The sequence below is a fragment of the Gracilinanus agilis genome, chromosome 3 (genome assembly GCF_016433145.1).
Source record: "Gracilinanus agilis isolate LMUSP501 chromosome 3, AgileGrace, whole genome shotgun sequence".
In the NCBI taxonomy this organism is placed as follows: domain Eukaryota; kingdom Metazoa; phylum Chordata; class Mammalia; order Didelphimorphia; family Didelphidae; genus Gracilinanus; species Gracilinanus agilis.
The window spans coordinates 675,422,011-675,446,109 of record NC_058132.1 but is presented as its reverse complement, the minus strand read 5'-3'; the positions used below and the strand labels follow the sequence as shown (position 1 = coordinate 675,446,109).

The 24,099-nt window shown below is 35.4% G+C and overlaps 1 protein-coding gene across 1 annotated transcript in view; it reads right to left on the bottom strand.

Moving 5' to 3' along the window:
- Nucleotides 1-24,099, bottom strand: part of NAALADL2 (N-acetylated alpha-linked acidic dipeptidase like 2) — a 412,400-nt gene that overhangs the window by 299,663 nt on the left and 88,638 nt on the right. Inside the window, exon 5 of the mRNA XM_044669560.1 lies at nucleotides 18,856-18,975. Coding sequence (XP_044525495.1) covers nucleotides 18,856-18,975 — 120 coding nt within the window. The remainder of the gene's footprint in view (nucleotides 1-18,855; nucleotides 18,976-24,099) is intronic.

The following is a 24,099-nucleotide window of genomic DNA, read 5'->3' as shown; positions in this document are numbered from 1 at the left end:
TCATGCCTCTCTCTCTGCCCCTACATAAGTATCAGTATGAGTTTTCTCAGACTAATCGTTAGCAACTTGTTGGTTGAATGCACTCTTTTTCCCCTAAAGCCTGAATTGGGATCTACAATTCTACCTGAGATTCTCCAGACAAATAAACCTTCTTCGTCACAAAATATTTCTACATCTTAATTCTTCAATTCAATTTTCTGAGGGAGTCAAATAGTATTTATCAGTTATTGCCCCATGTTTTAACTTCCTCAATAAGTATTTGTGCTTTAAGCATTTCTCTTGCGTGGAAGACTCAAAAGGCTACCTTTTATATGATTAACACCAGATATTGAGTATCTTCTATTGTCCACTTTGAGGAGATCCTAGACATGGGTATAATCTAAGATTTTATACTATTCTCTTGGTCTATGTGGCAGGGCATGAAGAGTTAAAAAATCTTTCCACAACCTTCCCAACAGTAACAATTCTCGTCTTATGTCATGTCTTCCAATTCGTTTTTTGTGGGGTAACCTCAGGATTGTTTTGATTTGTATTTTTTCCTAATTATTAGTGATGGAGTACTTTTCACATGCTAATTAACAGTTTGACAATATCCTTTTGAGATCTAGTTGCTAATATCCTTGTATCACGTAGGGGAATGGCTTCTGAAATGATGCGTCCTCTCATCAGGAAAATGGGAATAACACCCTAAACACGTTGTGTGGACTCACCAGGGATGACTTAGAGAAGACAGATAAGAATATTACTGGAAGCTGTGTGACCCTGGGCAAGTCACTTGACCCCCATTGCCTACCCTTACCACTCTTCCACCTATAAGACAATACACAGAAATTAAGGGTTTAAAATTAAAAAAAAAAGAATATTACTGGAGAGGCAGGCACAGATAGATATGATTCTGTCTACATCATTGTAGGGAGCATCCAAAGTAATGAGATCACAGAACCATTGGAGTATCTCAGTTTTGGACATGAATAGGATGCTGTGAGGGAAATAAAAGTAGAGGTGGGCAAACTGATTTATTTCAACAGTGCAGAGATGATGCAAGAGATGTAGCAGTATGGTTGTGGATTTGGGGATAGAAAGGAAAGAATATGAAGAAAGAAAAAGACAGGGAAGGGAAGGGAAGATTGGTTAATGATTATAATGTATCAGAAAAGCTTTAGAACTAAAGGAATATTTTGTGGACCATTTTTAAATGGAAATAAAATGACCAAAAATATATCACAGAAATTTGAGACCATTAAAACAGTAAAGTGAAAAAAAGGAAAAGAAAGGAAAGGGAAAAGGAAAGAATATGGCAATTAATTGGCTGTGCATAGGAAAGAGAATGTATTAACTAACTGAATGAGTTGTGGAAGAATAAGAAGTCAAGGGCAAAGCATGGGTTTTAAGCAGAAGATATTTGCAGAGTGATAGTACCTCTGACAGAAATAAAGATATTCAGGAGGGAGCTTTGGGGAAAAATGGAAACGCTTTATGTTTTAGATTCTTTGAGTTTGAGGGGAGAGTAGGGCATCCAGATGGAGATGCTCAGGAATGAGAAAGAAATGAGTCAGGAACTTAGAGGGGAGGTCAGAGTTGTCAATGGAGATCAGGCAGCCATACTTGGAAAGGTACACAGAGTAGGTCTCTGAGTGAGGCTGAGTGCAGAGTTTGAGAAAATTATTGGGGGAAGGACTGACTTTTCTTTAGTCTTTGGTCTATCCCCATCTGCTGCTATTTGAAAAATCTATTCCAGCCTTTACAAATGTATCAAATCTTAGTGCTCGGCGATTCATCTATTCACTTGCCTATGAAAATAAAAAAGACATTTTTGTGACCTTGAGTGTTCCATGGTTTTTGGTATATTTAATATAAAGTTCCAATGTAAAAGCCTGAGATAAAAGAGAATAAGAAAAGGTTGAAAGATAAATATGAATCTCTCCGTGTTTTAAGTAAGCAGTCAGAGTGCATCAGAGCATGCATTGTTATTATTGCAGTATAAATTGGGACAAGATCTTCTAGGACTTTGGGTCAGGGCAGACATTGCTCTCGGAGCCAAGGCATTGTCAGTGTTTGCCCACTCTGGAAATCCACAGTTGACCCTACCTTCTGCTACCATAGATGACCTAGAAAGTGTGGAAATGTAAGAGTGGCAAACACAGAGACTATAGTCTAGGACTTTTACAAGGTTCTTTCAGGAACCTGCATGAAAATTCTATTTCTGGTTTACTGGTGAGGTAGGAAGTTAAAGCTAGCTATCAGATGACAGGGATATCATTAATTAAACTAGCAATTGTGTAAATTAGATCTCAACTATAGGATAAAAGGGGCAGGGAATGCTAAAAGTAACATCATTCTGAGATTCTACAGCAATTAAACTGCTCTTAATTTTTTAAGATCTTTACTTTCTCTTTTGTTACATGAAACATTGGTTATTTCATCTTAAATGATTCAGGATGAGCAAAATCAAGGCAAGAAATCATTAATAAAAATGCTTGTAAGTATATAAACCATCAGCTACAAACTCAAAGAGGAGAAATTCTAAAGAGATTCTAACAAGACCTCTCAAGTAAATCAAGGAATATTATGATATTCAGTGACTTGAAAATGAAGATGGGTACCAATGATGGCAATGAGGAAAGTTCTTTTTAAATGTTTGAAATCAAGAAATAAAAGAAGCTAAAGGTTTCCAGATTTCTCAGAAACTGCAACAGATAAATCATAAATATTTACTTCCAGAAGAACTCCAGGAGATAGTGGAGAAAGTAAGCAATGAACACTTTTGTAAGCTTTTTTGAGCAAGTTTCAATAGTCAACCAATTCTTGTAGTGATAGGAATAACTAAGAGGTGAAATGAATAGTCAGTGTAGTCATGTTAACTGCTTGTTAGTTAAAATAAAAAGACCACTTGATTTAACTAAACGACACGTTGCTTTAAAAACTTTCTTCAAAAAATGTATCTTTGATACATTTTCCTTTTTTTCTTGTCTGTTTTTTTCTTGATGCTTTTGTTTTAAATCAGTCACTTTTCCAATTTCAAATAGAAGATGAATTTCAGATCAATGTTAAGATTCAGCAGGGAGTCCATTCACAGATGACCTGATTGATTTAAGCTCAAAATAATATGAGGCTGCAGTGAGATGTAAGGCCATTCATTAGAATTTAGCATAGCCATTCACACTGGAAAAACAATATGGAAGAAAGACATATTTATTCAATTATGACATGTTATGATAATAAAAATAACATCTTGGCACTTTAAGATTTTAAAAATTGCTTTACAGATATTGTTTTATCCTCACAACCACCTTGGGAGAAAGGTGATATTATTAGTGAAAGAAGATGATAAATTCCTCTGATAATAACATGTTGTTTTATGGATTGCACATTGAGCTAACTGATCAACAGTGATCTTTTAGAAAATATTTACAAGTGGATAAGAAGATAAGAACTATGGCCCAGAAATAACATAAAAACATTAAAATTGATTACATTTTGAAAACTGCAAAGGGCCCTCCAAGTTCCCTAACTACTAAATGTCATGGGAATCCATCTTTTTTATTCCATATTTTCCTAGTGTGGTTGAATAAAATATTTTTGCATGGGCCATCATTTTGGTATAATCAAAACTATATTAAGAGACTCGTGGTAGAGATAAGAAGACTGCTACAAGTTGTAAGAAATATCATAAAATCTATCATAAAGAAAGGTGGGACAGTAAAGGAGGTGAGTACTAGTTATGCCCAGAAAAGTGCTGCCCTGGAATATTAATAAAAAAAAAGACATCCAACAGATTAGGCATATTTTCTATGGAAGTTTTACATAAATATATGGATAAGAATTACATGGAGTGAGAAGTCATGGAAGAAGAGTTTTTAGTTGCCCTGATAGAAGGCACTAATGCTGATAACATCAGGGATACCTTGAAACAGGAAAGTATTATAGAGAGCCTGCTCTATATTTCTGGAGGTCCTGAGTGGCGTTGGATTGAATGAGAACAGTCAGACTAAATGCTTAGCTCATAACTGCTCCAGCTTCATGGAGTCTTGAGTTTAATATATATACTGGTTTCACAGAAAGAGCACAGAGAAAGAATCACAGCTGTGAAGGGGTTACAAATTATACAAAACCCATTAAAGTCTAAAAAGTAGAGAGATAGGTACAGGGTCAAAGGCCAAATTCTAACCCAATTAGTAGGAGGTTAATTCTGGGAGCAGAAATATATTTCATAGAGATCTTAAACAAACTGAGTCCTGTACTCTTGATTTACAAGATTGCACCTGGTCAGATAAAGTCTTGTCTAGTTTTGTCTGTCTCCGGCCTTGATTGTCTAAGTAATATATTTTTTAGAGTTCAGGCTTCTTCATTATCAAGGAGAGAAATTGTTAACTCAGTAGCTGCTGGTCTGCTAAGGACTCAAAGCTTTTCAGTAAGTCTATAATGTTTTTCCAATAAGAAAAGGTATGGATCATAAAAGAGGTCAAAAGAGGGGTGTCAGATTTTTATCTATTCTCTTATTGGCTTCCCACAAAGTATCTCTCTCTGTCTGTTTGTCTATCTATCTATCATCTATCTAATTTGATGACCACAGTTTACTTTAAGTAGATTATGTCTTCACTCCCTAAATCTTTGTGTAAATCTGTAACCCTAAAACAATTAAAATGCTCTTCATTTTTAAGATCTTTACATTAAAAATAACACTTTTTTTTGTTACATGGAACATTGGTTACTTTAATTATTTCAAATATTTCAACTCATCATTCAAGATGAGCAATTAAGGCAATAGATCACCAATAAAGATGAATGTAGCATATAAACCAGATCCAGAAATATAAATATATGTGTATGAACATATGTATATGAATACATTCATATACATATTTTAAAATAAAAATATATCATAACAAAAATCTTCTAATTACATATATGTATATGTGTGTTTATGTATATGCTTGTATGTAGAAAATTAAGTGATTTTGTTGTTGGTGATTTGTTTTCTTTTGAAGTATTTTTTTCAACATGGTGATTTTGGAGAGGCAACCACTAAGTAATCAGGCAAGTCACTTAACATTTCTGAGCCTCCGTTTTCATAGCTGCAAAGTGAGAAATGGCTTGGAGTTGCTGTTATCTAAGTTTCTCTCCAGTTCTAAGATTATTAAACATAATACTCTTTAAGTAAAATCCATTTAATTAGAACCCATTAAAATTTGAGAATGTATATTCAGCCACTTAAAAACCATCATTTGTCATTTTGTTTCAAGATGGTAACCTGAATTTCCTCTCCTACTTAGTGTTTGTTTTGAGACCCTTTATTAGTTTATTTGTATTTCTTACCCAAGAAATGGGACCTCATAGATGTGTCTCCTCAAATACAAAAACATAAATACTTTCTCAATTCTTTCTTTTACTCTGACTTCTCAAAGTCCAAAATGAAGGAGTAGAGTGAAGGAATATGCCTAGAAGTGGGAATGGGGGAAGGTGGGATCTTGGTCAGCATTAGAACTGAAAGAATTTTTCTGGTTTTTGTTTGGTTTTGTTCCTTCCTTAAGTTCTGACCACAGTTTTACTTTTCCTATTCTATGTCAAAGTCAACTCAAGGCTATTCAAAATTGATTAGGTCAATACTGAAGCTATTGAAGGCTTGAAGAACAAGAAAGAATTCCAACTGCTGTACTAAACAGTAGTTTTGCCCACCAATGTGCTACCATGGTAGAGTTAAATGGTTAAAATTAGACAGTTCCAGGGAACAGCTGTGCAGCTAGAATAGTCAAAGTAATTCTAATAGCTCTACAGAGTAGGCTAATAAGATGTCAGTCTTACTATGGTTATAAATTTACACACAGATTTAGGGAGTAAAGACATAATCTGCTTAAGTAAACAGTGGTCATCAAAGTTAACAGTTGTTAAGAAAGGAGTCAGAGACATTTTTTTCAGGATCATTTAGATCGATTAGTATCACAAATTGCACTTAGAATTTTGAAAGCAGAAGTATAATATACATAGTTATGAAAACAATAAACTTCTCCATCCTTAAATTTTCTTAGAACTCTTTTGGCATTTTCTTTTATCCTTGCCAAACTTATTTAGACAGAGGCATTTCTTAGAATATAGGCCTTGTGTTATTTTTCATCATCACACAGATTCTAGAATGACTTTTGTAAACTTCTTTGGCAATGTTAGGTTGGGTCCCTAGAGAGCAGAGGGCAGCACCTATTTTTAAGGGGCTCTATGGTTAAGACTGGGGGCTGTTTTTTTGTCTTTATAATGTCCTATCAACCACCCATGTGCTTGCCCCCTCCAATAGTTTTTGGCTTTTATCATTTAGTCAACCAGACTATTTTAGGAAATAGGTATTTAATAATATGTCATTGTAAGAAGAGTTGGTACAAAATATTCCTCCCCTACTCCTATTCTCCAAATTGTTGCAAACTCTCTCACAGGTATACACAGAGTCCAGGGCAAAGAAGTCCCAAGCTTAGAGAACACAGGTGGAAAACAGGTCATTTTGAGGACCTAAAAGTCCTTGTACTGGAACCTCCAATTTCCCTTAGGTATATATAGTGGACTGGGCTTTTTATATAGCTTTAAGTGTGTTTTCTTCATTACATTCAGCCTGAAATTATCTCTTATTGCAGACCCAAATGTAAAGATGCTGTAAAAAGTCTTAGGAAGAAGTCCAAGTACTATGGACCATTCAAATTTCATAAGGCTCCTTTATTCAAGTGTAAGGATTAAAATTGGGGTTTTCGATTCAATAAGAGTTATAAAGTAATATTATGGTTGCTGATTTTAAGATAATAGCTTAAGTAAAAATGACTTTTAGCAGCTTTTATTTACAAATAGGTGGAAAGAGTGAAAGTGGGAGATGTCTATAAAGAGACAGATTCTTAACAAGTCTACCAGCCCAAAGAGCTTCTCCTGCAAAGTGAAATCCAGTTCAGCACCCCGGCAGGAGGCTTCCTTCCTCAAGTCTAGATCTCTGTGTGGAGTCTTCAGCCAGAAGCCCACCAGTGCAGTCTCCTCTATAGCCGGAGCCCCTCACTCAGCAAGCCAGGAGGATCCAGGGAAAGAGCCTCCTCCAAAGCCAAGGCAGGAATCTCCAGAACCAATTACTCCAAATGCCAGGAAAGGAATGGTAGAAGGCTATGCTTGTCTCTTCTTTTATGCTTCTTTTCTATGTCATTTCCTGTCTCTCTCCCTTCTTCACAGAAACCAACTGAAGTTTTTTACTTTGCTTAGTCCTACCCAAGGCTGGGAAGTCCCCTTTGGAGGTGAGAGTTTTTGACTTGTGAACTCTCATACTTTAGGGTTGAGTAAGGGTACTTTAAGTTCCTGATTGATTGAGTTAAAGGCTGCTGATTGGTTTTCATTAAAATAGACAAAGAGATACTTCAATCTTCACACAAGGGAGGAGAAAGAGATTAATTTTTAGGTCTAAGATGCTGCTCTTCCCTCCCAGCCTCTCCTATATTCCTTTTCATGAGGTTAACAGGAATCCTCTCTCACCTATGTTTCCAGGCTGTCAACTCTAAAATTCCAACTGCTTTGATCATTATATACTGGCTTAGAAGGACTGGCCAATTCATTCATGAAGAGAATTCCTATCCTACCTAGGGAAGTATCCAGGCCATGCTGAAAACTTGTGTAGGGGGCAATTATCTAAGCTGATCTCCCACACTTATGACTGTGTGCCCAGTGCCCAGCATAGTATTTGGTCCGATTAATTACTTGGACAGACGGCCATCGAGCTGGATTCTCAGTGCATATATCTTGGAAAGACAGAGCAGATGGACAGCAAACTGGGCCAACAATGAAACAGGAGGAGAAGGACAGGCTAGACTGCCTTTGGGAAAGAGGGCAGGGCTTTTAATGACCCCGGCTTCTCCTTGCAAAAAGGGCTCATTTGTCTTCAACCCCTATATCCTTTCAAGATGTCTTTGAGGTATGACACACTAAGTCACGAGTCACCCAAAGGGTGATAAAGAGACTTACAGGAGGCAGAACAGGCTATAACGGGTTTCCAATAAGAATCACCCAAGAGAAAGAGGGTAAAAGATGTAAGCAAAGAGTTATGAGGACCAGAAAAGAAGGTGGGCAATCATGTAACCAAAAGTAAATGCTTAATATACATTTGTTTAATTTACTTAAAAGTAGAGTTCCAAACTGGCCTCAGATATGTCCTCATTGTGTGATCCTGAGCAAGTCGCTTTTCTGAAATTGTCTAGCTCTTCTGCCTTGGAACCAATACTTAGTATTGATACTAAGAAAAAAGATAAAGGTTTTAAAAAAAAATTAAGGTAATAGTTATCAAGATTTCTTCTTAGGAGCTTTCAGACTTAAGCCCCCTGTCTCTCCAGTGAATAAAAGATTTAAGGACCCTTTATTTAAGTTTCTGATCACTAATATATTTTTTTAATTATAACATCATAATGAAAATTGTTTTTAAAATATTAATATTAAATAAAAATATTAATACTCTTTTAAAATGGAAAACTCCATTGTTCTACTATTTTACTAGTTGATTTTATCATTTCCGTTTACATTTTATGAGTGAAATAAAAAAATGAGTTCTAAAAATCTTTATTTTTAGAGCACAAGATAGAATTATAAGCTCTAAAAGATAAATTAGATTTAGAAAAATAAAAAGAAAATAATCCTATGAATTCAATGAATTTGGAAAAAAATGAAATCAAATAAAACAAAGTTGAGAACAGTTCAAATAGTATTGAAATAAAATGAAAAACTAATTTTGCCTTTTAACTATAATACTTAGCTTGTTTTTGAGGGCAGGGCAAATATAAGTTAGGAAAATATAGTAGATTTGAGATGATTTCATGCTTCATGGAAACTGAAGAGCCCATCAAGGCTGTCGTCAGCAAGAAAAATGACTTCTTTGGTACTTTTTTTTTTTTTTTTGGCAATAGTTTAGAACTTAGAAGCTATGGAGGAAGGATGAAGGCTGGCAGGAAGAGAAAGTTAATGAATGGCTGGCATAGGAACAGTACTATGAACTAGGTTTTCCATAACTGGCTTCTGCTTGTTTACCATTTCTTCAAGGCAGGAATTAGGTACAATGTTGCCTAAGTTTCTACTGAGTAATAAAACAATAGGCAAGAATTAGAAACAAGTTTGGCTATTTAGAAACTTGACAGACTATTAATTTGCAAGCAGAATTTAGTAGGTCACAAAGATAGGGCCAATGAAGTACAGTTTCTACAAAATCATATACTAAATATATACAGAATGCCAATTGCCTATTTCTGAGCCTTGAAAATGAAACAAGCATTTAGAAAGCTAACTCATTAATTAATTTCTTCTCTAAATGAATCAAAATTTTCAATTCTATTTTGTACTTTCTTAAAGTCATGTTCATTTGTTTTCATGTTCATTTTTTTGGACTACACTGACTAAACCTACTTAATATGATTTCGAAAAAGCCATACCATGAAAGACTGTCACCTAAAAACTTGAGTCTTCTTTTAAAAAGCATTAAAATGCTTCAGCTTGAATTCATATATTCAGAAGCATCATACAATATGCCCTAATGGAAATAAACTGTTATTATAATGATCATGCAAATAACCAAGTAACTGACAGATGGAGATTTTAACCAAACTATATGAATGATAATTTACAGTAGAGAAAATAACAATAAAGAAACGGCAATTGATTGGTTATAATATTTCACTTTTCTAGGAAGAATAAAATGGAGCTAAGTATATTCATGAGATCTCCTGCATAAGTGGGCAACTTGTTGGCCAATGGCAATTCATTGGCACCACAGCTGGGTAAACCATCATTTCCTCCCGAGGCCCAGGGAGGTCTGCTGTCCGATATACTAATCAAAACACTGTAAATACAACATAACTCAAACCGTATGTCTCTTTAATGAATGCGTAAGTAATTATGGTAGCTGGATAAATGAGTTCAAACTAAATTTGTTAAGGTCTCAGAATGTTTGCCTTGCTCTTTGGCGGCATAATCCAAATATTTAAATCAGCTGCCTTCTATAAATTCCGCATTTTATCCAGCATTGGGCTGCCTTCCCCTGATAGCAAGATTTAAAACAAATAGTATTTGCAAATTGTTAATGTATGCTGAAACAAAAACCCTCCTGAAAGAGTAATGAACTGGGGGAAGATCAGTTCAGTGCTTTAGACGCAAATTAGCTTCAAAAGAAACACACAAAAAAAATAAACAAAGACAATCATGTAAACATAAGGGATAGATAAATCTGCCCAGTAGTAGCATAACTTTGAACGTGAGGCTTTCAGCAAGGTACTGTATTAGTCTAAAGGAACATTTTAAATCAGTTTATTGGAGTCTTAATGGCCACTTCAATTGACTAATAGTGGAAGGGGTGGAAAGAAGGCCAAGCTGAACAGGAAAAGTGTGAGGAGAGTTCAAAATAGTGGAGAACAGGGACAAGAGCATGAGCAACAAACTACTCACCCAGAAAGCATTCTGGGTGCCATGGGATAAAAGTGTGTAGTTTCCTGAAAAGATATGGAAATTGTGTGTGGTAGAGAAAGCAGAAAAAAGAAAGGCAGCTTACAAACAATTCGGTGTAAATAATAGGTGATATGCACATAGCACCTTATAGATATCATTTCATTTCATACCCTAACAAGCCTGTAAGAGAGGTGCTATTGTTATCCCTTTTTTTAGATGGGTAAATGTAGGCTCAGGGAGGTTCATAATTTGTCACACAACTTGAAGAGGATAGAGATGAGATTTGAATTCATATTCTCCTGACACCAAGGTCAAAGCTCTTGCTATCAAGATATCTCCATTCTCAAATGCTGAAAAGAAAGCTAAGTAAAAGAAAAGGCTATTAGTTAACTTTGCCCTCTTCTATAGAATGACAGAGTAGATAAAGCCTTGAACATAGAATTGGAAAGAACTGAATGGAAATCCCTTTTCAGAAAGTAGCTGTGGTCCCAGGCAGGTCATTTCCCCTCTTCTCTTCTGTCCCTCAGTTTCATCATCTATAAAATAAGGAGGCTGGACTCACTGGACTCCAAGGTCACTTTCAGCTTGAAATCTACACTCTTATTGTCAAATATTATCCAAAACCAAAAATAAAACTGGAGGTCACTTAAGACAATGGCAGACAAAATGTGATAATGCATAAATTTCCACATTGGATCACAGTAGAATTTTTAAAATGGTTCCTATGGATCAGACATGATGCCAGTAGCCTGAAAAGCCATGTGAATGGGACTGGTGTCATAGCCTAATGACAGGACAATGTATGGGCAATTCATCTCACAGGTTGGTTTTCTATATACCACATGAACCTGACTATAAGATGAAGAACATGCTGGGTCTAACCATTGGCTAAAGCCTTTATTTAAGTTTGGAAGCATCATACATATAATTGAATAGAATGATTACTTTAAATCTAAAAAACATGGACCAAGGGATAAAAGAATAGGCATACATAGAAACACATCTAAAATTAAAAAATCTATTTTTGATTCACTTAATTCAATTCAATAAGCATTTATGCAACAACAACTATTTATCCATGGTCAAATTGGGGATTATAAACATGAAAAATGAATGATATAGTCTCTGTCCTCAACGAGATTATTATTTTGTAAAAGAATAAAATATATACAGATAATTTTAATACCATTCAGCCTATGAGATAAATATTTAAGATATTCAACAGGGATGAATGAGGTTTTTGAGGGAAAGAAGAATTTCTAGGCAGAGATTAGGAAAGGTTTCATAAAGAGGATGCCAGCTCCTAAACCTGGCATGGAAGGAAAGAAGGATGTCAGAATACATAGAATCTATTCTAGATATACTTGTATGGCCTCTGTAAATGAATTTGGACAGGAAAGAGTTGAGTAAGTTGTTAAGTATTTTAGTTTAGCTAGAATAGGCATAGAATGAAGAGGATGATGACAATGATAAGTAGCTTATGTTTCCTTATATAGTGCCTTCCAGGCACTGAATCCTGTCTTACGATAAAGGAAATAAATTAAGTAAAACACACTAAAAACATACATTACACATGCTGAAGAATGTATTACTTCTATCATCTCTCTACTGAGAGGAGGGAGATATATTCATGTAGGATCGAGGTATAATCGATCACAATTCTAGTGGTGAGATTTGAGGCAACCAGTGTGGAGACAAACATTCAAGAGCTCGCATCCATATCTGTGTTATATTTCATGGAAATGTCAATAAGAAGAAATTTGCGATGGAGCTCTAAACATAAAGATCAGAATCAGAGGTAGAGAGGTCAAGGGTCTTCCCAGTATCTGTCTCCAGTAATATTGTCAGGAATGATTAGCAACCAATCTCTGAATTTGGAAAAGGAAGCATGACCAGGTCAAGTGATTTACTTGACTATCCTATACCACTTGACTATCCTATACCACTTAAGAGAAAAAAATGTTTCTAGTATGGTCAAATCTTTGGATAAAACATTTCATTAATTTTGTTAAGGTTGGTATTATTTATAACTCTGTAGACCAAGAATAAAGTTGAAGTAGCCTATAATCAGTATCACAGAATCTCAGAGTTGAAAAAGACTCCAAAAACCAGTCAATTCAACTTATACTTTAAAAAGAATGTACTGTAGAACATCCCATCAAATGGCCATCCAGACCCCACTCAACACCTCTACAGAGGGAACTTCCTCCTTTTAGAAGCAGCACAATCCACTTTAATATAGTATTGTTACAAAATTTTTCCATAAAGAGAGACTCTGATAAATCATCTTTTCTGAAACCTCTCCCTGTTGCTCTTTATTCTGCCCTCTGGGATCAAGCAAAACAAGTCAAATTTCCCTTCCATGTGGCAAGCTTTCACATACTTGGAGACAGCTACTGTGCTTTCTTGAGTCTAAGATCAGTCCTCAATCAGCACTGTGGCTATCTAAGCAGCAGGTTTTACTTGAGTGGAGTCTCCCATCAGAATTGCCATTGTAGATTGTGTGTGTGTGTGTGTGTGTGTTCTCGTGCACATGTGTGCACACATTCGTGCACAGGCAAATATGCAAGTGTTTTTACAAAGCTGTTTTGTTTCTGTATGTTGTAATAGTTTTATTTTTCTATTATAGAGATGGCTTGGATCCCTATGAACTCTAGGAGAAATATAAAATTCCTCTAATTGGGATTTTAAGTCCTTCACAGCCTGGCTATAGTCTTATTTATAAGTCTGATTCTACCATATGTACATACAATGGATTACTTCCTTTCCATTAATGCATTCTATAGAACTTCCATACTGACCTTATATCTTGTGCCAGAGATTACATATCTCTAGTCCTCGGTTGCCATATCTATAGAATGAGGTCAGGTTAGATCAATTTGGAAGTCCCTTCTGGTCCTAGATTAATGGTTATATAATACACAGCACCGCATTTCCTCTGTTTCTGTCTCTTTCATTTTATCTATCTATCCATCTATCCATCCATCCATCCAACCATCCATCCATCCAACCATCCATCCATCCATCCATCCATCCATCCATCCATCCAACCAACCAACCATCCATCCATCCATCCATCCATCCATCCATCCATCCAACCAACCATCCATCCAACCAACCAACCACCAACCATCCATCCATCCATCCATCTATCTCCTGTATAAAGAGCCTTTCTCCATGTTTCCATGTTAGGAATACTCTCCCTCCTCATTTCCACCATATAGAATCCTTTTTGTCTTTTAAGACTCAGCTCAAGACTCAGTTCTGCATAAATCTGTCCTGACCTTTCTAACAACTAGTTCTCTCCATTCCCACACTACTTTAAAAATTGTATTTATTCCATAAATACTGTCATATATTTGGTATTGTCACATACTTCTGTATCGCCATATACCTTGCAAATATTGAAGTACTCTGTGAACACTGAAGTATTATACCTTAGTGAACTATTTTCTAGGAATATAAAGTCACTACATAAGCATGACTATAGCTTGTGCTGCACAGTGGTAGACTCCTGCTGACTACCAGAGATGCCCATTATGAGGCCGGTTACAACTAAGTAAGTTGTGGGTCATAGTCGTATTCCTAGGTGGAGCTGCTCCATCGTTATCTCATCCCTAGCATTGAGAAGGAGAGATGTTCACTGCTGTTGATTTTTGTAGTTCACTTCTTTTTAAGGCTAAGTCTCCCTATTTTGCCCATGAAGTCCTGAAATGGTCAAATTCTTTTATACTTATGAATCAAGGGAAGAAGGCAGCAGGACGTAGTCTTAGAAATCAGAGGACCTGAATTCAAATGCCAACTCTGACACTTCTGTCTTGTGCCAGAGATGACATATCTCTAATCCTCGGTTGCCATATCTAAAGAATGAGGTCAGGTTAGATCAATTTGGAAGTCCCTTCTGGATCTAGATTAATGGTTATACTACCACGCAGACAGTAAACTAAAGTTATTTGTGAATGCTCAGGTAGAAATGTTTTGCATTTGCACATTTATATATTGCTTTAAGGCTTACAAAGCACTTTATTAGCAATGACTTTGGTTCAAAATAATTTTCTGAGATTGTCAAACAAACACTTAAGCTATTGCTATATGCCACTGTGTTAAGGGCTGAGGACACAAGGAGTTCACCCTTTAATGGGAGAGACAATATGCAAATAAAAATACATAAAAGAGGTGCACCAAGCAAATACAAATATTAAATATTAAATAATATATTAGAAAAGTATTATCAAAAATATGATTCTATATTCAAAGAAATTACAAACTCTAATTCAGTTACATTTGTACCAGCCACTACATTTAGCTGGTTCAATATAAGAACTATAGACATTACAAACTATATTAATGCTAAAAAAAATCACATGATTATGTTTATGGATGCTAAAAATGCTTCTGAAAAAAACCAAGACCTATTTATATTAAATACACCAAAAAGCCCAGAGGGTAAATGTACCTTTCCTTAATATGTTAAGTAATATCAAAAGATAAGAGGCTAGAAGTATAGGTAATGGAGAAAATATAGAGGCATTTCCAGTAGCATGAGGCATAAGGCAGGCATGTTCACTATTATCCCATTATTTTTTAACATAACGTTAGAAATACTATTTGTAGTAATAAGAGAAGAAAAAGAAATAAAGGGACTATGAATAAGACAAGAGGAAAGACAATTATCCTTCTTGATCATGGTATGTCTGCCTAGGGAACCCAAAAGAATCATCTAAAAATCAAACAATCAAGCAATGTTTTATATATATAATCTCATTTTTATCATTAAAACAAGAATGGAGGCCATGTTCTATTATTACCATTTTTATGGATGAGGGATTTATGGAAAAGAATGCTATCCACATTCAGAGGAAGAACTACAGGAGTGGAAACACAGAAGAAAAACAACTGCTTGAACACATGGATTAAGGCAGACATGGTTGGGGATGTAGACTCGAAACGAGCACCGTGGTACAACTATCAATAATATGGAAATAAGTTTTGATTGATGACACATGAAGAAACCAGTGGAAATGCGTGTCAGCTATGTGGGGGGATTTGGGAGGGTGAAGGGGAAAGTAAGAACATGAATCATGGAAGTATGGAAAATTTTTCTAAAAAATTAAAATAAAATAAAATAAATCAATCCATCAACCATACTGAATTAGGAAAGTGAACCTAAGTAGAAACTGGGTAAGTTTGAGTCCTTTTCCTCAGAGTTCAATATGGTATATGAATGTGCCCTTAGTGGTTGAAGACACATAAAGAAGGCCAGAGTATCTATTTTTGTTCTTGCTAGATCTCTTCCATAAATACCTATTTATAAAAACTCATTGATATTAATCAGTTAAATGCAACTGAGGTCATAGGGAATACACTCTGAATAGAGGCTCAAGAGGATGACATTAGAAAAGTGACATTCAACTCCTCGGGTGTACCCTAGAATTCAGAAAGGGGAATATTTCTTTGAGAGTCCAAGGGCTCTCAAAAACATTTTTTAAAATCATTATTAACATTTAAAATTATATTTTTATATTTTAACTAATATAATCTTTTCAATGTTCTCTACTTATATAATACTGGTTTATCCATTCTGTTGTGATTAAAACATCTTTGAACAGTAATATATTAACTATACTAATGTTTTTGCAAGGAGAGATGATCAGTGTCATACTCTTAAAATGCCATTTGTGCTGAGATTAACCTATCATTTTCTGGCTATTAGTAAACTTGAACATAATATTAATGGTCCTTATAGAGGGAAAAATGTTTTCTTGAAACCAAGTAAACCAGAAGTATCATATAGGCAGAAACATAAATCAAGACCAAACACAGGAATCAGTGACAGAGCTGCATCTGATTCTTCTTCCTTTGGAATTACATTTGGCCTGGGCAAAGAGCTTCAGCCTTATTGTGGATCAACAACTTCATAATTTCCTATAAAAAAAAAGTCAAAAAACTACAGCTTTTGTGTCATATGAACACACACAAAAACAATTCTTGCAAGATTCTGTTCCCTTCAGGTTTTCTTGACCTTTGTATAAATATATGGATGGATTCTTTAAAAAAAGTGTTGATTTCTGAATTTATTATTTTCTTTCTTGGGTTCACTGAGCAAATTTGCTTTAGATAATTATTTACATTCTAAGAGATCATTTTAGATTTTAGGGATGGAAATCAGTGACCTACTGTCTTGGGGGAGTTGTGGCAATCCAATGTTTATTTTATTGCCAATACTTCTAAAAGACTACACAGCACGTGTTTTTGCTTTACAGTAACATGAATCAAAAATCATTTAGATATAGGAATTTTGAGGCAATCCTTGAGATAAGAAGTGCCATGCAAGTATCTTCCCAAACTAGGGCTTTGGAATCAGAGAACAATCTGTCTCTCAATCTTAATACTCAACTCAGTTTGTGAATTATATCTTATGCATTTTCTATTAGAAAATTAAATCATTTCACTTCATTTACAAATATAAACTGAAGCCTTCCCATGACGTTATACAAAATCCTAGGCTCAACACTAAAAGGTTTTGCTTTGAGGTAGTCTTAAATCTAGGTATAGTACTATGAGCTGAAGATGAGGCACAATTTAATGAATTAATTATCTACTACATGCCAGACACTGAGCTAGGTAGAAAAATGAGGAATGTACAAATAATGAATGAAAATGCATTCTAGATATGAGTGGAGATGAGGCCAGATGCACAAATAATATATATGATACTATATGACATAATAATTATATATAATATATAACATATGTGTAAATATATATGTGTGTGTGTGTGAATATGTATATGTATGTGTATATTAAAGTCAACCGGGAGTAGGAGAGGGGAAATGTGAACAAGTGGTGGGATAAGGGAAGATTTCATGGGAGATTTTATTTGATCTACACTTTAAGAAATATAAGATTTAGGAAAGATTGGGATGAGGAGATCTCTGGGAAGGCACAGAGGCAGGAGATACTCTGTTGAATTGGGAAGGAAGGAAGAAAGTGACAGTCCAATTTGTTTGGAATGTATAGCTCTGAAGAAGAAATAGAATGAAATATTCTGGAAAGGTAATCAGGGAGGGGTCAGATTCTAAGTTGTCTTGAATGTCAGGAAACACAATTTATATTTTATTCTAAAGAAAAAACAGGAAGCCAATGAATATCACCTAATGAAAAATATTAAGTAGCTTGTAAAATTTATTATTCATTTAGTCTGGAATTTTATATATGCACACATGTATTAATAAATCTGTGTATGTGTGTATATGTATGTATATATGTGTGTATACAATAAATATACATCAATGCCTTTTTTAAAGGATCAGAGCAAGAACTATAATAATGGCTTCAAATTAATTATTCTAAGCTCCAGGTAAACAGAGCACTTAAATAAAGAATTACTAAGTCACTTCTATACCCCAAGTCCCCAGCCCCTGCTCATGTTCCCTCAGTCATGCGTCATGGGCACCATGACAATAATTCCCAAAGAGAAAGGTCTTCTCTTCCCTTTTAAAGCTGCCCTTAACCCTCAGGGGAAGCCTCCTCACTGGCTGCCTCTCTTCATTTGCCTCCAGGAAGGTAAATGAAAGTCAGTGAAATCGACACAGCCCACATAGCAGGAAAAATTAATTTACCAACTTAGAGACATTGGCATAATTTAGGGCACCCATATTGGGGTTTGGCTGGTCCTAAATGTAGACATTTATCCACTTCATCTTTTTAAATGTCTTTTTTTATTATAGCACACATGCAAACGCTGATGAAAACTATTAAACTAGAAAATATTTTACGAAAGTCATAAACTGTTGGTTTGCATTACATTTCAGGCAAGAATTATGGCTAATCAGAAGGCAGGCTCATTATTTGTTTCATCTCGAGTTTGGTTTCTATGATATAATATTGCTTCTCCTGTGGATTTTCAAAAGGTCATTTCCTACCATGCCATCATCACAGGGAAGATTGTGTCCCAGGGTCCCAGAACCCATAATTATTTCCATTCTGGGAAAGATGATACCTCCTATGAAATTATAATTTAAATGTTAATTGATAAATAACCTTAAACTCATTAAAATAATCTAAATAAAAATATGAACTCCATTAAGACACAAGAGATAGACTTCTTTAAAATAGGCATGAAATGAATAAATTAAAAGATAAAGTGAACAACTTTAATGAGAAATCATGAACTATAAGACTTTAGATACTATCATTTCCCCTCCTTTCTCTTCAACACTTTTTCAAGCTATGTTTTCAAAATACTTGAAAAGCAAGATTGGAATATTTATTTGGAGGAAATTAGCTTCACTCACAACACCAAATATGCAATGAAAGCATTTTTCTATATTTATGTAAAGCAGAATCTGAGGCCGGGGAGGATTATGGGGAAAAGGTAACCCTTAAGTGAAAAACTTGTAATGAAATAGTATCTCTTACCTCCGCCACCAGTTGTTGAAGAGAAGGAGACGCTACAGGATGCAGGCTTGAGTTACCCCGTATGGGATTATGAAGGCTGACATAAGCCACAACATTTCTCTGAAGCACTTTCTTAAAATCCTGCAAACAAAACAAATATCCATTTTAACATAGATGTCGAACACTGAACCCAGTTTTCTTTCTGAAGTTTGGGGTGGAGAGCAAATGTACTCTGGTTCACACCTCTTCTACTCAAGACCACAGATTTAGAGCTAAGTGAGACCTTAGAGGTCACCAAGTCCTACCTCTTCATTTTCAAACTGAGGAAACTGAGGCCCACAAAGGTGAACTGTTTTGTCCAGGGTCACAAAAATATCAAGTGACAGAAGCAGGATTGAATGAAAAGACCTCTGGCTCCAAATCCATTGCTATTCTCATTTATGTGTAATTATAAATTATTTTCACACATTGATTGCATAAAATCAATTAAAGCCACTTCACTTACCTTTACTCTTTCATTACAAACAATAAAAGTTTTAATTGTACTACATATATTTTAACAAAGTGAGATTGGTTCACAAATGGGAAAAAAAAAGTCTGGTTCTAAGGCAAGATAATCAATATCAACTGACCAGAGCTCAGGTGATTGGGTTTGAGTATAATTTTGATTTTTCACTATCCTATCTGTGAGATCCTTGGCAAGTCATCTCCCTTCTCTCTATTCCAGTTCCCTCATCTAAAAAATGAAGAGAGTAGGTTAATTCCATGATTTTCTGATCTTATTACATCTTATGAAGTATGCTTCAACTCATGCCTAAGAGAAACCAGATTTCATAAGTAAATATTGTCAATCAGATAATATACTTGAATTCTTCATCCAACAATTCAAATTTAGAATGGAAAAGCCAATTTTCTTCAGTGAAGTCATTAATCTGATTATAACTGAAGTAGAGATGTGATAGTTATAAATCACTTCAATGACTCAAAAAATAAGTACTTTCCTTTATAGTAATGAGTTCTTCTTTGTATGAAGTAGTTCTTTAGACAGAACAGATTGGTCTTAATATCATTCCATTCGCCTGCTTCTCTCAATTAGGCAACATTTCTGATAATTTCTATTTTGTGATCTTAACATTCATTGAGGCCACCAACCAGATTTCCTATTCCAGGTACCGGGGGCCTCCTTCCTCCTCTAGTATATGGTGGGTACCACTGGAAATAGGGGTTGAAGGACAGATATGTAGGGAAGAGTATCTGAGCTGTGGGGAATGTTGGCCTGAAAAACATATTCTCCCTAAATGTAATTCTCTACACAAACATCTCTTAATTTTTCAGCTAGCTCTCTCTATTCAACTGTTTTGAAATTTCATGAATTTTCTTGTTTCTACAATAATCGCTTTTCTTCCCATTGTTTTAAAATCTACAAATTGAAAGCACAACTAACTCTCCCGTACTTTGAATGAATAATCAACTTTTATTACAGGATCGGGATGAAGGCTACTATGGAGGTAAAGATTTTTAGACAATAACAGATCTTGATCACACCTTACCTATATGTATTATTACAATAGCCTCCCAATTGGTCTATGTATTTCCATTTTCAACACTGCGGCCAAAATAATCTTTCTAAAGTGCAGGCCTCCTGATATTTCTACCATGCTCAAAAAACCTCAAAGGATTCCTTATTACTTTTAGAATAAAATGCAAATTCTTAGCCCAACATTGAAAACTCTTCACTAGCTGGTTCAATACTACCTTTCTTGAGTTATTCCTTAATATTCTGCTTCGTGCATGTACGTTTTGGGCAAATTGGCTGTTCTCAGAAGTTAAAAGAATTTGAATTTCCCATCTCTATTCCTTCCATTCCTTTGCACAAGCTTCTCATTCTCTCCCCTCCTCCCAGCTCCCAAATGGAATTCCTTCTTATTCACCTCTCAGAAGTTGAGCTTTGAACTTCCTTCAAGGTTTGCCATATATGCTATTATCCTTTAGGCACCTTTTTGGATCCCTAGAATTGTTCATGTTTATACCTAAGGAGGGTTTAAAGCTCCTTTACCATCTAGGGCTTTCTGCTTTACTTTTCCTAATAATTACATCATTTCAATCAGGTCCCTCAACGATCATAACACTCCTCCAATTTTATTTTATTTTTTCTTTATTTACTTATTTGTCTATGCATTATATTCTCCAGTGGAATGTGAACAACTTAAGCTCTCTGAGGACAGAGGCTTTTTGTTTAATTTTGGGTGTCTTTGGACCTCTAAACCATCACAATACCTTGTACACAGAAGATTTTTAATAAATGTTTATTGAATTATATTGGGAGAAAAAGTGCAATGGTCTGCTTTGATTAAAGCCCAGAAAACAAAAGCCTTCTATTCTCTAAATGACATACACAGTCATCCACGAGTTTGTCCAAACTATCCATCCTAGAAAATCCAATGGTAGAACGATGTCTCTTCAGACTATTTCTACAATCAGCTAGAAAATCTATAGTGTTTGTTCGTGGGTGTCTATGGTGTAGATACAACAAATGTCCACCCATACACTGGACATGGAACTGGGCAGAAGGAAGAGAGAGGTGGTGTTGGCTTTGGGGACATGCACATGTATTTTAATAACCTCAGGCTTCTCCCAGAAACAAACATTCATTTTGTAAAATATAAAGTTCTTCCAGTGATGGTGATGTACATCCATGAGTCATGGAATCCCACTTCAAGTCTGGGGCTACACAAAAGTCAGTGGAGAAGCGCATGCTGGGTTTGAGCTGGCTATTAAGTGTTACAGAGGAAAGCATGTACTTAGAAATGGTGTTAAGGGTTTTATCATAGAAATATGTAAGTGGAAATAAAAGTCAGATGGTAAGAGCAAAGCATAGCTAATTGGAGAGCCTCTAAAATCTATTGGTATCCATGAAATGTCAAGAAAACTAAGTGAAGGCTTTTAGAATACTGTTCAGGCAGCATCCTACCTAGGGGACACATTGGCTGAGAATTTAATAGAATGGACAGGTATATAAAAGATGCATTGTTAATTGGGATAAACAGTGCTCTGGGTCTTAAAGCATTACCACTACTCTAAAATTCATTTTCAAATAAATTCAGCAGATTCTTTATTAGATACCTACTGTGTGCAAGGCTTTGTTCTCGGAGCTGAGCAAAGACCAAAGACTATAAAGAATGATAACATACTTCCCTAAGTAAGAAAGATAAGCTTATCCGGAATTTATCAGTCACATTTACTAGTAAAGAAGAAAGTAATTATACTGAAGATATTGTGTAATGAAATTTCTACTCTAGAACTTAAGACATAAATTTGGTTAACTCACTGATATCTGAATTACTCTAAATCTTGCTTTCAAGTTTATTGATCATTAGTATCTAATCTGCTTAATTATAGCTTTGAGTTTCAAGGGATTTTTGGTATAGGTAGAATTAAATAGTAGGATGTAACCAGTCAACATAGTTTTTATGCTCCAGGGATGATGGATGATAAGAGAAAGCAAACAAGGCTGGGGAGATGGAGCATGGAATTATAAAAGATCTATTCCCAGTATGAAGTGCTTTTGACATAGGAATTTAATGGGAAACAAAGAAAAGAAAGTAGATGGCTTCCCAAATTATTGGGACTTGGCAATTTTGATAAACAATAGCTGAAAAATATTAACATGCTTTGAGACTGCCTATAAGATTCATTTATTGGGGTAGTTGGATGGATGAGTGGATAGATGCTAGATGGTACATTAGTATTCAAATATTTAGCTACATCTCAGACACTTAGTAGATGTATGGCCCCAGGCAATTTAATTAATCCCATTTTCCTCAGCCTCCTAATCTATAAAATGAGCTGGAGAAGGAAATATAAACCACATTAGTGTATTTTCCATGAAAAAAACCACATCAAATTGGGTCATGAAAAATTGGACATGATTGAAACAATAAGACACAACATGTAACTCTTAGATGTCAGAAGATAGCAGATTCAGAATTGGTAAAGATTTTAGCAGTCATCTAATGCAACCTTTTCATTTTCAAGATGAGGATATTGGGAACATGTAGTGGGTTATGGGTTAAAAATTAGCATTCTCTGGGTTCCAGCCCTAGTTTAGCTCATAATACGCCAAAGGGTCCTGAGCAAGTTGCTTAGTTTCTGAGTCTCATTTTCCTCATTCTATTCTATCACGATTTACTAAATTACGACACGCAAGGCAGCCATGATCTGGCAAATAGAGGGCTAGCCATTTTGTCAAGAAGACCTGATATTCAGTCCTGCTCCTCACACACCAGTGGTGTAATCAGTTAAATCTCTTTTCCTCTCAGTGCCTCCCAGGAACTCTCCAAGACTGTAAAGTTGCAGAATGGGTAATGATCGGCTTGGTTAGATAAAACTCCTCCTCGGGAATTTCCTACGCCAGCGAAATCACAAGTCCAGTCCAAAACAGAAGAGTCAAATACATAAAATCAAAGAGTGCTCAAGGAGGCCTTTATCCAAGGAAGAATTCTTAGAGAAGGACACTAAAGGGCTCAAGCAGTCCTCTCATGAATAGAAGGATTTGCACAGGTACAGATTTGGAGGGAATGCATTCTAGACATGAGGGAAAAAAAATGTACAAATGCATGGAGGTGGGAAAGAGAAAGGTAAGAATGAGAAATAGTATAATTTGGAGAGTTGTAAGAGCATGTGAAAGTCAACATTAATGTTTTTCTTCTGAAACGTAGTGGCCATGCGACCCTTGACTGTCAGGAAACTTTCTTAAATGAAACAGGACTGATCATCCTTGGAAGAGAGAGTTTCCTCGGAAATCACTGAGATAGCAAGTCCTTTCCTTATCTCTTTAGATTTAATGAAGGAGAATAACATGAAACTATTTGCTAATAGAGAAACTTTTATGGCAGGCATAATGTTTGTTTTGTCCCCAAAACAGCAAAGAGATGCTGAATGTTGAGTAACATGGAAAAATCAGCATATTAGGAAGTCGGTTTTTGTCAGCTTGGAGGTGAGAAAACAGATAGAGTCCTCTATGTGTCAGGCACTGTTCAGCACTTTACAGATATTATCTTTTCTGATGCTCACAAAAACCTTGGGAGTCCGATGCACTTATAATCTCCATTTTTTGGTTGAGAAAACTGAGATAGAGGCCAAGTGACTTGTTCAGGATCACGCAGCTCTAAATTCTTGGGGCTGGATTTAAATTTAGATCTTCCTGATTTCAGTCTCCTTGCTCTATTCACTGTCTCACTCATGTTTTTAATAAATGCTGGGTGG